At 35.0% G+C, this 16,430-nt stretch overlaps 1 protein-coding gene across 1 annotated transcript in view; it reads left to right on the forward strand.

Moving 5' to 3' along the window:
* SH3GLB1 (SH3 domain containing GRB2 like, endophilin B1) overlaps positions 1 to 16,430 on the forward strand; it is a 61,090-nt gene that overhangs the window by 10,086 nt on the left and 34,574 nt on the right. Inside the window, exons 2-5 of the mRNA XM_053693906.1 lie at positions 1,031 to 1,172; positions 5,192 to 5,320; positions 8,483 to 8,616; positions 11,345 to 11,437. Coding sequence (XP_053549881.1) covers positions 1,031 to 1,172; positions 5,192 to 5,320; positions 8,483 to 8,616; positions 11,345 to 11,437 — 498 coding nt within the window. The remainder of the gene's footprint in view (positions 1 to 1,030; positions 1,173 to 5,191; positions 5,321 to 8,482; positions 8,617 to 11,344; positions 11,438 to 16,430) is intronic.

The following is a 16,430-nucleotide window of genomic DNA, read 5'->3' on the forward strand; positions in this document are numbered from 1 at the left end:
AAGTGTCATTTATTCAGTGTTGTCACATGAAAAGATATTAATAAAATATTTACAAAAATGTGAGGGGTGTACTCAGTTTTGTGGGATACTGTATATAGCTTTATGCTCCTCTTGCAGTAAAGAAATAATAACTGGTAATTTTGTAAAAACATTTTGTGAAAATGTCTACATTTCCATATAGTTTAACTGTAAGTAAACAGTGCCTCTTTTATTTATTTTTCTCTATCTATATCTATATCTATCTATATCTATCTATCTATCTATATCTATCTAAATATTTGCATAGGAAATTAGCACATCTAGGCAAGATTCCCCGCTTGCTTTTTCCCAGAAAAAAAAATCTTGCCTAGATGTGCTAATTTCCTATGCAAATATTTACATTGATTTAATTTTGAGACATGGAGCATTTTAATTTCAGTTTTTTATCTCCCCCCATAGTTTGAATGAATTTATATAAATATACATACATACATACATACATACATACATACATACATACCACCTCTGTGTATCTGCTACATACTACCTCTGTGTATCTGCAGTTCAAAAGTGTCTTCCACCAGGGTGCAATGTCAAATTATTTGTAGAAGATCCAAGCAGGGAATGCACTCACTGGATTTAGAAAATAAATTAATATTTATTAAATGGTGACGTTTCCCAGGTTACGAACAAGATAGGTTCTGTAGGTTTGAATTTATATGTAAGTTGGAACAGGCACTTTTTTTTAGGTGAAACTCTAGCCAAACATTTTTTTTATTTTGGATAGCATAGGATAAATTTTGCTATCTGTGCCCCTGTTCAGAAAATTTTACATCCCTTTCTGTCCTTGTGACAATTGGATTTTGAGTATTTGGGGTTATCCTGGAAAGAAGGATTGGCAATAAAGCTCTATTTTCTCTGTTTGTAAGTACGAGTTGTAACTTTTAGTACTGAGTATTTAGAGACGGAGCTGCCTGTTTGTATAAATAGATCGTGTACAACGGTTTAAAGTGAATTTATCAAAGCCATCATTTTTATTTCTTTATTTCAGTTTACTGAGGAAAAGCTGGGGCAGGCAGAGAAGACCGAGCTGGATGCTCACCTAGAGAATCTGATCGCTAAAGCAGAAAGCACAAAACTATGGACAGAGAAAATCCTCAAACAAACAGAGGTGCTGTTACAGCCAAATCCAAGTAAGTTGTTTGTTTTTCAGTGGAACCAAAGCAGCTCAAATATGCTTTCCTATTTGTGAAGCTTATAAAGATGCCCAGTTTAAAAATATATATATATATATATATATATATATATATATATATATATATATATATATATATATATATATATATGTGCAAAAAGAAATAACCTAGGTTGTTAGAGTATTTTTTATTGCTCTGTTGCTTTCATGTAACTGTTAGCTGCAGAGCAGCAATGTACTACTGAGAGCTAGCTGAGCACACCTGGGAAACCAATCTCAAGTGCAATATGTGTGTAACAGTCAATTAGCCGCTAATTAGAACCTACCTAGGTATGCTTTTCAACAAAGGGTGCCAAGATACAAATGAAAATTGATTTATAGAATTAAAGGGACATAAAGCCCAAAATATTTATTTCATGATTCAGATAGAACTTACAAATTTAAACAACTTTCTAATTTACTTCTATTATCAAATTTAATAGTTAAAGGAACATGGAACCCAAAATTTTTCTTTCATGATTCAGATAGAGAATACAATTTTAAACAACTTTCCAATTTAATTCTATTTAATTTGCTTCCTTCTCTTGTTATCCTTTGCTGAATTGTTTATCTAGGAAAGCTCAGGAGCAGCAAAGAACCTAGGTTCTAGCTGCTGATTGGTGGCTGCATATATACCAATTGTCATTGGCTCACCCATGTGTTCAGTTAGAAACCAGTAGTGCACTGCTGCTCCTTCAACAAATGATACCAAGAGAATAAAACAGATTAGATAATAGAAGTAAATTAGAAAGTTGTTTAAAATTGTATCCTCTATCTGAATCATGAAATAAAAATGTTGGGTTTCATGTCCCTTTAAGGAATGTGTCTGCAGCACTGTAACGCAGCAGTTTTGCAACAAAGTTGTACATTAGCAAGAGCACTATATGGCATCACAATTTCCTGTCATGTAGTACCCTAGACATGTACACGCTACCTATCTAGATATCTCTTCAACCAAGAATAATAAGAGAACGAAGGAAATTTTTATAATAAAAGTAGAATTGAAAATTGTATTCTCTATCTGAATCATGAAAGTATAATTTTGGGTTTCATATCCCTTTAAAGGAACACTCAACACCAGAATGTTTGTTGTTTAAAAAGATAGATAATCCCTTTATTACCCATTCCCCAGTTTTGCACAACCAACACAGTTATAGTAATACACTTTTTACCTCTGTGATTACCTTGTATCTAAGCCTCTGCAGACTCCCCTTATTCCAGTTCTTTCGACAGACTTGCAATTTAGCCAATCAGTGCTCACTCTTCAGTAAATTCACATGCATGAGCTCAATGTTATCTATGTGAAAAACATGAACTAATGCCCTCTAGTGGTGAAAATATGTCTAAATGCTTTTAGATTAGAGGCGGCCTTCAAGGTCTAATACATTAGCCTATGAACCGCCTAGGTTTAGCTTTAAACTAAGAATACCAAGAGAACAAAGCAAAATTGGTGATAAAAGTAAATTGGAAAGTTGTTTAAAATGACATGCCCTATTTGAATCATGAAGTTTTTTTGGGCTTGACTGTCCCTTTAAATAGAAGCTTATTGCATGATGTGTCCCCTTTTAATGCTATTGGTCTTTTTTTCCCCTCCTATCTGTTATGAAACAGATTTTGTACAATTGGAGCATTTTACTTCCTAATACTGTGGTAGGAGTGGGCCTTGTGTTAATCTGATAATAGCTGTCTTCCTGTGACCGAATCCCTTTTCCTTCCTTTCTTTACACAGTCAGGCTCTTGGAATTTCAGCGTAACATCAAATAAATCAGCTCTCTTTATTTCCTTCGTTTAATATTCTGACACCTTTACAAATTAGTACAACTCTGTGATGAGAAAATACAGCATCCAGCAAGAGTCTAACGCAGAGCTTTCCAAACTTGTCATGTTGGCGACACAGTAATTCAGTTGTACTAGCAAACAGGAGGTTAAGCTAACTTGTTGTAAGAGATACGGACACATACATAAATTATATAATAACAAAATGATTTTACAAGTAACAGTAAGTATGTGCAAGAATTTTTAAAAATGTTTAATAACACCAATAGCTACTTACTATTTTAATGGGATTTATGAGGTTGGTGGAATATAAGATAAAGACACTCACATTTCCTCATCAAGCATTTTTAAGCTTCCACTTCCTACCCATATATCAGTAGCAGCAATGCAATGCTGGGAGCTAGCTTCAAAAAAAACTCCCACTGACTTCAGCTCAGCCTTTAAGCTGCCGCCCTCAGAGTTCTGCAAGTCTGACTGACTACCGCCTACGCTGCAAACACACTGCTGTCCCGCTCACTGACTACACATGCAGTCACAAGCTGATTGAGGAGACTACACATGCAGTCAGGAGCCAATGTTCCGCCAATGGGAATAGTTTCAGTTCCTGCTGAGCTGCGCCAATAGGTTAAGATGATCTGTGACCCACTAGGTATCAATCATGTGTCAACCACGTGATATGCGTAGCAGGCCGTTGGAAAGTCGAAAACCCCCCCAAAAAATAAAAAATTTGTGCTGAAGCAGGGACACACCTACACACTGCTGCCGACACACTATTGTGTCACAACACACAGTTTGGAAAGCACTGGTCTAACGTGATGTGTTCCTTGGGCAAGTTGTATACAATTATATGAGAGAATTTTGAGCATTAGTGCAAACTGACACTATGTAACTTACTATTGCTGACCCCTCATGAGACGCCCTGAGCACAAGAGGGATTTGTATCCAGCTTTTCAGTTTAGAGGGAGAGTAAAGTCATAATAAACCGTCATGGTCACCATTTAATAAATATTAAATTATTATTTTCCAAATTGCTTCTGTTATCAAATTTGTTCTCTTGGTATCCTTTGACTGTAAACCTCGGTAGGCTCATAGGACCTAAGGAGTGTGCATGTTTTTAGCACTGCATTGTGTCTCACTTTGTATAATGTTGCTACAAACATTGTTGCAAACAGTACATCTGGTGAGCAAATTACAAAATTCATGTGTAGAGCATCCAATCACCAGATAGCTCACAGTAGTTTATTGCTGCTCCTGAGCCTACCTAAGTATGCTTTTAAGAAAGGATACCAAGACAATGAATAAAATCAGATGATAGTAAATTGGAAAATTGTTAGAAATTGCATTCTCTTTCTGAATTAAATTTTAATTTTGTCTTTACTGTTTCCTTAAATTGGTCTTTGGCCATTAATCTGCGGGATGAGCTGTAAATAATCCGTACAAATCCATTAACTTTAGTTATCCCCCTCTAATGTTAAAGGACCCGTACAGTAGAATTGAATAACTGTTAAATACACAATAGAAAGACAATGCAATCACACTTACTTTGAATTTCAAAGTTAATCCAATTTTCCCTCTCCCTGTATCATGTGACAGCCCTTAGCCAATCACAAAATGGATGCACACATGCTCAGTAGGAGCCTGAGAAAGTGTACATTAAAAAAAAAAATGATAATTGAAGTATATTGTAAAGTATATTGTAAAAATTGTTTTTGTTTTTTATAAATTGCATTCTTTATCTGAATCATGAAATTTTCATTTTGACTTTAGTGGTCCCTTTAAATTATTCCATTAATCAAAGGATTGGCAAATCCTGGGAAAGGGGGTGATGGATTTTACCTTTTTGCATTATTCTGTGTGACCATATCATTGCCTGGCTTTTCAATATAGCTACTATTATAAATATATACATTAGACAACTTTATTTTATTAATAATTCTGTTACATACTTATACTTTCTTCATTTGACTTCTTTTTTTTGAGTCTCTCAGTTTATATGCCAAATAAAAGTATAAAAATAAGGGTTGTACATTGTTTTCAGGGTAAAGTACTAATTACATTTCAATTTCATAAGAGTTCCCTTGTGTTTTTATGAAGGCCTATATTATATGATTGCATTTCTAAGCAGATCATATTAGCTGTCTGCCGTTCTCTGTCTTGTGACCTCTTTAAACTAATTACTTTTCCATTTCACGGTCTCTTTAGATGTCAGGATTGAAGAATTTGTTTATGAGAAGCTTGACAGGAAAGTACCAAGTCGTATGAATAATCAAGAGCAGTTGGGTCACTTCATGATTGATGCTGGGAATGAATTTGGCCCTGGAACAGCATATGGTACGTACTATTATACTAGAGAATACAATTTATAGCAGTTTGACTCAGAGGTGAAACCAATGCACATCTGGAAAAATGTCAGCGATTAACGATTGCATCAGACATCTTGTGCAATACCTATCTGTGTAGGTTCTATTATAATCTTTAGTTTCTAAATGCTGCAATTCTATAAGCATCTTATCTATAAGCATATATTTATAAGTAGCAATGATATTTTTAATTTGTTTGATTTATTATAGGGCTGCAACAACTAATCGGTAAGATTAATCATCAAAATAGTTGCCAACGAATCTCATTATCGATTAGGTGATGTGCAATTAGTTGGTCAGTTGCACGGCACCAGCTGGTTCACTCCAATGAACTTTTGCACATGGTATTGTGCAGAAAATGGTATTTTATTAATTATATATATATCTCCGATTAATTAAAAATCTATATAATGTTTTGCTTAATACCATGTGCAGGAGTATATTGGTGTGAAGCAGCTGGTGCCGTGCAACTGACCAACTAATCGCAGATCACCTAATCAATAATAAGATTCGTTGGCAACTATTTTGATGATTAATCTTACCGATTAGTTGTTGCAGCCCTAATTTATTAGTTCTACATTAATTCACATCTGTTTATGTTAAATTGAATATTAAATTGAAAATGCAATTCCACATTCTTATTTTATGGATATTAAACTCAAAATTTTAATCCCTGTAAAATGTTTATTTATGCCATGTACTTTCATTATTTATTATCGTGGCTCTCTGCGCACAACGGAAGTTCATGAATGCCGGCCTTAGTCTGAGGGACAGTCTGCACTAAAATTGTTATTGTTTAAAAACATAGATAACGCCTTTACTACCCATTCCCCAACTTTACACAACCAACATTGTTATATTAATACACTTTATAACATTTAAACCTCTAAATTTCTGCCTGTTTCTAAGCCACTATATACAGCCTCTTATCACATGCTTTTTTATTAGCTTTTCACAGCAAGACTGCTAATCCATGTGTGCCATATAGATAACGTTGTGCTCACGCCCGAGAAGTTGTGCAGGACACAGCACTAACTGACTAAAATGCAAAGTCAGTAGAGAATAACCATGTGATCAGGGGGGCTGTCTGCAGAGGCTTAGATACAAGGTAATCACAGAAATAATGTGTTGGTTATGCAAAACTGGGGAATGGGTAATGAAGATGTTATCTATCTTTTTAAACAATAACATTTTTTGGTTTTGATTGTCCCTTTAAATGTTTCCTGCATTTCATCTTTGCACATAATGTATGATTAGGAATGTGATTTGTAGGGCCGCAAGCAATAAGTTAAAATGAATTATATGGTAAATACACACAAATAATGTTCTGTTATGTACCAAGGGTTGTATGGTTTGTTCTATCAAAACACAAGGATGCAAAGTACAAATTAAAAGTTAAGAGACAGACATTCAGTGTCCTATGGGTTTTGGCTGAGGTATGAACGCCAGAGGTGAAAATGGCTGCTGAGCCCTTTAGGTGTGGAATACGTCATTTGCCACCAATGTTCAGCCATGTCCTGCTGAGAAGTTAGGATGATTTCTGCACCTGAGTGGGACTTTACCAATATTGGGCGGGGGGGGGGGGGGTTGTTCTACAGATTTTTTCATTAAACGGCCATTATAGTAAAAAAATGACATGTTTTAAAGAGCATCTATTTGGTGGTTAATTCCCACAAAGAGGTTAAACACATAGTAGAAGTACAGCTTGGCACCCACAGAGCACTGCTGGTCCCTAGTGTAAACTGCCACTGATCCAATCAGCAGCTCTAGCTACACATATAGGCCATGCCTAAACTATGTGTTTAACCCCTATGCTGTGGATAAACTAAACACAGCGGAGCAGTATCTGTAGTCTTAAAGGGACAGTCTACTTGAAAATCGTTGTTTAAAAAGATAGATAATCCCTTTATTACCCAATCCGCAGTTTTGCATAACTAACAGTTATATTATTATACTTTTTACCGCTGTGATTACCTGTATCTAAATCTCTGCAGACTGCCCCCTTATCTCAGTTGTTTTTTTACAAATTTGCATTTTAGCCAATCACTGCTGGTTCTTGTATAAAACCATTATCATTATCCACGGGAGTGAGCTCAATGTTATCTATATGGCACACACAAACTAGCACTGTCTGGCTGTTGTACAAGATTTGAAGATAAGAGGCGGCCTGCAGGGGCTTAGAAACAAGCAAACTTAGAGGTTATAAAGTATATTAATATAACAATGTTGGTTATGCCAAGCTGGGAAATGGGTAGTAAAGGCATTATCTATCTTTTTAAACTATAAAAAAATGAAGTAGACTGTCGCTTTAAGGTTACGTGCTCTACAGAAGAAGATCATGTCATTTTTCAACTATAATGGCCCTTTACAGTATAAGGGAAGTTCTTGTTTTTTGTTAGCTCATTAGAAAAGCTTTTCTAAATGATTAGAATATACTTTATAGTTCTTCAGTGGAAGCCAGTGCTAAACTATAACTCTCTAATTTAATTAGATTTTTTAATTTTGTTTCATTGTAGTTTCCTACAATTTCCTTAAAGGGAGATGAAAAACAAACATTTTTTCTTGATTTAGACAGAACATAAAGGTTTTTTTAAAAAAAATTGCAAATTTACTTCTATTATTAAATTTTGTTTTCATGGTATTCTTTTTTTGAAAAGCATATTTAGGAGGCATTCACATTTTTTGTAGCACTACTTGGCAGCAAATACTGCTACGTATCTAGTGCTCTTGCAAATGTAATGTATTGGTAAAAGTATTCTTGCAAAACTGCTGCCATTCAGTGCTCCTGAGCCTGCCTACCTGCTTAATAAGTAAAATGGAAACTATTTAAAAATGTACATATCGGCTGAATCATAAAAGAAATATGTTTGGTTTGGTGTCATTTCACTTGAATTGTTTTTTAATACATTTATGTTATAGTCTATAGCACACACATGTTTTGTTTTTTTTAACCATTGTTTATTTTAAATACATCACTGACTTTTCCAGCACTGTAATTTTTTTGTTTTTATTGCTTGCTAAAACCGCACAATTCTGTTTATTGTATATGTGCGACCCACAGCCTGGGATGAGTTTATTTGTGAGCCCATAAAAATGTATAAATGGGGTCTACAATATTTTATATCTGTTGCAGGAAACGCTCTCATTAAATGTGGGGAGACGCAGAGAAGAATAGGAGGTGCACACAAGGAACTTGTACAAACCGGCGCTATAAATTTCCTCACTCCCCTGAGGAATTTTATTGAAGGAGATTATAAAACCATGACTGTAAGTAGCACGAAACCGTTACTATGTATAGCACTGGTATCTAGGGAGAGAGTTCTGGCAGGAATAGATTTGTATTAATCTGTAACTTCAAGGGATAGTAAAGTCAAAGTGAAATCTTAATGATTCAGATAGAGCAGGCAGTTTTAAACAACTTTCCAAATTACCTCTATTATAGTTTGCTTTGTTTTCTTGGTATCCTTTGTTGAAAAACATACCCAGGTGGGCTCAGGTGATTGGTGGCTACACACATCTGTTGTCATTGTCTCATCCGATGAGCTCAGCTGACTACCAGTAGTGCATTGCTGCGCTTTAAAAAAAAAAAAAAAGGATAACAAGAGAATGAAGCACATTTGCTACTAAAAGTGCATGGGAAAGTTGTTTGAAATTGTATGTTCTATCTAAATCATGAAATAAACATTCTGGGACAGTAAACACTTTGAGAATGTAATACAATATGCTTAACTATGCATAATAAAACAACTTTTTAATACATTGTCATTGTTTATTTTGCCCCCTTTTCCTGTAGTTTAAAGGGACAGTAAACAGCTTGAGATTTTTTATATAAAATGTTATGCACAATGAAACAACTTTGCAATATATTTTCATTATTTTGCTCCCTTTCCCTGTAATTGAGCTCCAAAAATGGTGGCTTTTCTAATTCTCAGTCAGTCAGTGCTGCTGACTTATCCAGGCTAACCATGATTCATATCATTCACTTTTTGGCTTTAACTTATAACTGCAAAACCATGTGTTTTTTATTAACAATATGACCGGAGCTTGCCTGTTGCCTGGATTGGATCCTCCAAAAAAGATAAATGGTGTTTGCAATTTGGCTATTGAAAAGCAACTGGCAGAAAGAGGATGTTCATTTGTTTTAAAATCATTAAGACTTGGCTGATATGTTATTCTATTGCAACACAAGAGAAATGTCTTGTAATTACAAGGTCTTTACTGTCCCTTTAAGTCTGAAAATTGTGGATTTTCTAGCCCTGAACACTGAAAGAGTATGTGACTGGTGTCACAAGCTTAAAGGGACAGTAAACACCTTGTAAAAAGAAGAAATCTCTGCCAAGTCTTAACGTTTTTAAAACAAAACTTTCTTTTTGCTACAGTTATTTATATAGTTAAATTCACCCACCATTTGCTTTATTTGGAGGAGCCAATCTGTCGTAAAGTTAGTATAAAATGCATTGTTTTGCAGTTGTTATGTGATAAAGCAAATTAGGGACAGATATGTAGCAGATTTAGCCTTGAGACGTTAGTAGGGGGCAGTTTAAGGTCTGTGAATTAGAAATTTCTCCATTTGCAGAGCAAAATAAATAATAAAAACCTTTTGCAACGTTGTTTCGTTACACATAACTAAACATTTTATAAAATATCTTAAGGTGTTACTGTCCCTTTAACCCTGCAACATGTAATTTGCTGTTTATTTCTGCTGAGGCCAAACAAGAGAAGCTTTTGGGTTTCATGTCCCTTTTGAAGATCACCATTTAAATATATTAAAAATATTTGTTTTACATAAAAAGGTTACATTGATAAAACCGGGTCTATTTAAAGTGCATTTCATGATGTTTCTGTATTGAGGAAAAACCTGATTTTATGCTTGTGGCCCTTGTCACTGCCCACCAATAGCGCTGTGAGTTTTGCTCGTCAGCCAATGAGCTTCTGTCCCATGGACCAGTTCTGCACAATCGCTTTTTGTTTGTTTCAAATTAAAAAATCAACCTTTTTTCCATGTCAAAAAAATATTTAACGTATTAAATTGTGCTCTTTTATGTGAATGGTAAATGTATTCAGTTAAAGCTGGTAAAAGTGATGTTAAAACTAACAGGAAGTGCATGTTTCTGCACAACCTAGTCAAGTATCATTTGCTCAAGGCTTGTAAGGCAAATGCTAATCTGTTACTTGGAACAATTATGCTATTGCGTCTTACTATGGCGTGGTGTGTGTAGGGTTGCCGTCTCGGCCATGTTTTCCTGCACACTTATGAGTTACACATGCTGCAGGGAGGAACTGTTCATGTGATGTCCAGAGGCACAATACATGTTCCTCCCTGCTTACCCTGCAGCGTGTCTAACTCATAAGTGTGCAGGAAAACATGGCTGAGGTGGCAGCCCTAGGCATGTGCCCAGATGAGCAGGGAAATGTGACTTTATTGGCTCATGGAAGGTGAATCAGAGCTGGTGTAAATGAAAACTCAAACTATGCTCTGACACAATTATATCAGACTAGTTCATAACCAGCCAAGATAACAGGTTTTATATATACAAAGTTAAGGGCTTGTGCACCGCTTAGTGTGTCTGTATGGTCCACGATCGTGCATAGGATGTGTAAAAAGCAGCACAGATAAACCATTAGCATGTCAGAGCAATTGTTGGGGAAAGTTCCCCATCATGGTATTGCATATAAAATCACGTGTGTTTGTGCTATATTATGTTGGTCTTGTGTATTTACTAATTATCAAAATTGAGAAAAAACAGTTTTCAGAAAGGGGGGAAAATGTAATTTAGTTTTTAAAAACAAAAAACGCAGAATAACACTGTTCTAGGATAAACTCCCAGGCTGCTTTGTTGTAAACTAAAATTGCTGTTCCTGTTTCACATGACATATGGCGGATTTCTTATTTTCTCTCTATGTAACGTTTCTAGAAATATTCTTGTCCCTTCTTATCTCGAGTAGCTCCGGAACAGCTATGAGTAATTCTGGGTTTCCTCTGCTTGTTTTCCAGAAAGAGAGAAAACTTCTTCAGAATAAGAGGCTGGATCTGGATGCAGCAAAAACCCGAATGAAAAAAGCCAAAGTTACAGAAGCCAGAGCCGCAGTAAGTATTTGGTTTGACAAGTGAGTGGAAAAAAGCCACGCTTTCCTCTGTGGTTAAGTATACGGAACAGCTGACCTGTCATTTACTCTTTGTGGTAAATACACAGAACATCCTGGATCATAGCTGCTTACACACTAGGTTTTAGTTTGCTTTTTCATTGTAAAAAAGCGTTTGCTGACAACCAGTGAGGGGCGTCTTGTTATTTGTATTGGCTTTTAACCATCTGTTTTCCTGTATTTTCATTGCTCTCTATTAAAATGTTATTAAACATTATGAGACGGTAATATAAAAGCTTTAATTATGTGTAGGTAAACTGTGCAGTATACTTTCATTATTTATTTTCCTGTATTTTAACTCTAAAAAATTGTGGTTTCTACATTCCAGTGAGTGATGGTAAATGTTAGCATTTTTGGAACGCTAGCCTGTATCTAAGGAATAAATAACATGGACCTTAATTCATGATTTTTAAGTAAATATGCACTAAAACATAAACTTATTTTGTTAATCGTTCTATTAAAATAACCCCCTCTGGCCACCCACTGCAAAACAATATTTTTTTTCCTTGAGGTGATGTTTCCATCTCTTATTTAATAGCCATGCTAGCCATACGACACTCAACTTTATAGAGTACTTTATAGAACCTAAACCTTTACACTTACATCTTCAATATTTAAAGGGACACTGAACCCAATTTTTTTCTTTTGTGGTTCAAATAGAGCATGCAATTTTAAGCAACTTTCTAATTTACTCCTATTATCACATTTTCTTCATTCTTTTTGAATGTTTATTTAAAAAGCAAGAGATGTAAATTTAGATGCCGGCCCATTTTTGGTGAACAACCTGGGTTGTCCTTGCTGATTGGACAGCACCAATAAACAAGTGCTGTCCATGGTTCTGAACCAAACATTTGCTTGCTCCTTAGCTTAGATGCCTTCTTTTTCAAATAAAGATAGCAAGAGATCAAAGAAAAATTTATAATAGAAGTAAATTAGAAAGTTGCTTAAAATTGCATGCTCTGTCTGAATCACGAAAGAAAAAATTTGGGTTCAGTGTCCCTTTAAGCAGATAATATTATTTGTAAAAAAAATACATCTACATATTATTCTAAGGTTAATCTTTGCCTTGAATGTATCATTATAACTAACACCCTTTACTGCTACATACCCTTTAAGAATATGATATAGCACTGAATAGTAATGTTTAAGGATTAGCAAGGCCACTCATTTATTTAAATAAAATATATGTGTAAAAAAAAACTATTTAATAGTTAGAATATACTACAGTAGTTGGATATACAGATGAATTATTCTACATAATTTTAAACAATGTTTAAAAGTCACTTTATTTGCCCATGTGCTTAGCAGCATCTAGTGATAAACACTGAAGAAAAAGTCCTACATTTGTCTGTCCAGTGTGGCCCACTAAAAAAATGTGCAGATCAATCAGCCAATCAACAGAGGGTGAACCTCAATTAGTCAACAAATAAGCTGCGTTTGCTAGCAAGGGCAGCAGTGTCTTCAACAATGTTTGTAATAATGTTATACATTGTTGAACATTATATAGCAGAAGTGTTTACAACAATTTATAACATTGTTACAAGCATTCTGAAAGCATTGCTGCCATATAATGCTCAAGGCAAATACACTATCCTAGGTATGCAGATAAGTAAAGCATACCAAGAGAACAAAGTCAATTTTATAATAGGAATAAATTGCAAATGTTTTAGAATTGCATACTCTTTCTGAATCCTCAAAGTTTCATTTTGATTTTCCCTTTTAGGGGCCATTCTAGTGAAAAAAAAGTTTCTGCCCTAATTGGTTGGAAGATATAATTTTATCACTAGCGACCCTGCTGGTCTGTGTTAAATAAATAGTTAAAAATAGCTGGTAGCAGCAGAGAACTGCTGGACCTGAGTGGACATGGCAGGTGAGCCAATCGGTAGTGGCAATCTCGCAGTTGGGTCATGTGACTACCGCAGCTTATTGGCTCAATTGCCATTTCTGCGCGGGATCAGTTCTTTAATTAGTTATAATCCCTTTTTCTTAAGCCACTCTTCAGTTGACCTTGGTTTTAAGCATTTACAGGACTATTAGGTAGTACTTAAGGGACACTGAACCCAAATTTTTTTTATTTAATGATTCAGATAGAGCATGCAATTTTAAGCAACTTTCTACTTTACTCCTCTCCTATTATCAAATTTTCTTTGTCCTCTTGCTATCTTTATTTGAAAAGGAAGGAATCTAAGGAGCCAGCAATTTGTTGGTTCAGACCATGGACAGCACTAGTTTATTGGTGCTGTCCAATCAGCAAGGACAACCCAGTTTGTTCACCAAAAGTGGGCCGGCATCTAAACTTACATTCTTGCTTTTCAAATAAACATACCAAGAGAATGAAGAAAATGTGATAATAGGAGTAAATTATAAAGTTGCTTAAAATTGCTGCTCTATCTGAATCACGAAAGAAAAAATTTGGGTTCAGTGTCCCTTAAGTATGTGGTATATTCTGTAATAAATCTTTTTTTAGATAACTAGCCACTCAAACTACAAAACAGTTACTAACTATACAAGGATTTCTTTCTAGTACCACTATTGATGCTTCAATATTTAGTCTTATTTGTCAATTTTGTATTTATTTAAAGCATTCTTTATATCTAGCTCTGTATTAGTCATTTCACCTTTTGTTGTTAAAAAATATAAATATTAATTCATATTATTTTCTTATAATAGAACACCTGCTATTTCATTACTAATTTTTAGCAATGCTGCGTATAACCACTAAATATCTAGCTAGACACACGTAATATCATAGTATACGTTCTAAAACTTGATTCCATCTTGAGAATTGACATAGTCCACAATGTTTAAATCTTTTTTAGTCAAAGAAATATATTGAGCACATAAATACTGAATTAAATGTGGTTATTATAATGAGTATTTTGGCATTATAATGGTTGATTTAATTATAAACTAGCAGCAAATGTATGTTCGTATACTCCTGTATAATTTTTTTCCAGCAGGAAAAATACATTTTTATTTACTAATAAAGGTAGAATTATAGGGGCATTAAACACGTTGAGATGATAATATAAAATGATAAATTGTTTATATAAAAACTGTGCAAAATACTTTCATTTTATTTTGTCCCCTTTTCCTATAATTTCATTGACAATCGTGCCTTTTTAGTTCCTGTTAGAAATGGAAGTGCAGAACACTGTTATATTCCACACAGCCATTGGCTGCACACTCTAGTGACCTATTTATAACTGTCTCTAATTGGCCACAGCAGAGAAGCAAACTTAAGTTATAACATGGCAGCTCCCCTTGTTTTATAAACACTAAAACTTTACACTTATTTTGTCAATATTTAAACAAATAATTAAACTTTAGAAAATCCATCTATAGGTTATTCTCAGACTAATCTTTTCTTTGAATGCATCATTCTATCTAGCATTTATTTAGTGTTTAATGTTGCTATAAATAGAGCAATGAAACATTTGAGTACAGTATTGCTTTAAGCTTGCTATGCTAAACTGTGCTTGGTCGCTTCTGATTAATAACTAACATTTTCATTTCCCTGTGCTGTGCACATCCTTTTTATCCTGCCTGTTAAGCAACAAAACACATCCCCGTCTGGAGGAGATAACAGCATTATGGTAAATGTATCCTACATTCTCAACATGTTGCATGTCAAATGGCTACAGGTGTGTTGGCCTTCACATTAACCCTTCATCTTCTGCATTGTGATAAAGCTATGTCTGTGCATTTGTTGCAACTAGTCCATGTCACCTGCTGCACAAGTTATTGATCTATGTAAATTTATAGACCTTTAGCTCTCTCTTATATATTTGTCCTTACAACCTACGGCACAGCAAGAGAACTCACTGCTGTTTTTAGAAATAAACCACTTTTTGCACAACGTTGACCATTAAATACAGTAGAATTGCACAATCAACAAGTGCATAACAAGAAGACAATGCAATTGCACTTATTCTGAACTTCAAATGAATAGTAGATTATTTCTCCAACATTGGTGTGTCCGGTCCACGGCGTCATCCTTACTTGTGGGAATATCTCTTCCCCAACAGGAAATGGCAAAGAGTCCCAGCAAAGCTGGCCATATAGTCCCTCCTAGGCTCCGCCCACCCCAGTCATTCTCTTTGCCGTTGCACAGGCAACATCTCCACGGAGATGGTTAAGAGTATGTGGTGTTTAAATGTAGTTTTTTTTGTTCTACTATCAAGAGTTTGTTATTTTAAAATAGTGCTGGTATGTACTATTTACTCTGAAACAGAAAAGGATGAAGATTTCTGTTTGTGAGAGGAAGATGATTTTAGCAGACAGTAACTAAAATCGATTACTGTTTCCACATAGGACTGTTGAGATGAAGTAACTTCAGTTGGGGGAAACAGTTAGCAGACTTTTCTGCTTAAGGTATGACTAGCCATATTTCTAACAAGACTGTAATGCTGGAAGGCTGTCATTTCCCCTCATGGGGACCGGTAAGCCATTTTCTTAGTCTCAAACAGAATAAAGGGCTTAATATGGGCTATAAAACTGGTAGACACTTTTATGGGCTAAATCGATTGCTTTATTTGGACATTTTATACATGTTTATGCTGATAATTCACACTTATAAACTTGGGGAATGTTTTTTAACGTCAGGCACTATGTTAGACACCTTTTCCAGTCAGGGAGGACCTTCCCAGTTGTAGGCTGAGCCCCCATTACTGCGCAGTTGTTTTTGAGAGCAAGACATGCAGATGCATGTGTAAGGACCTGAAAATAGTTGGAAAAGTTCCTAGAAGGCGTCATTTGGTATCGTATTCCCCTCTGGGCTTGGTAAAGTCACAGCAAAGGCTGTAGCTGGGACTGTATAGGGGTTCCGTTATTTTAAGGGTTAAAGCTCTGAAAATTGGTGTGCAATACTTTTAATGCTTTAAGACACTGTGGTGAAATTTTGGTAAATTTTGAACAATTCCTTCATATTTTTTCAC

Source organism: Bombina bombina, chromosome 10 (assembly GCF_027579735.1).
Source record: "Bombina bombina isolate aBomBom1 chromosome 10, aBomBom1.pri, whole genome shotgun sequence".
Lineage (NCBI taxonomy): Eukaryota > Metazoa > Chordata > Amphibia > Anura > Bombinatoridae > Bombina > Bombina bombina.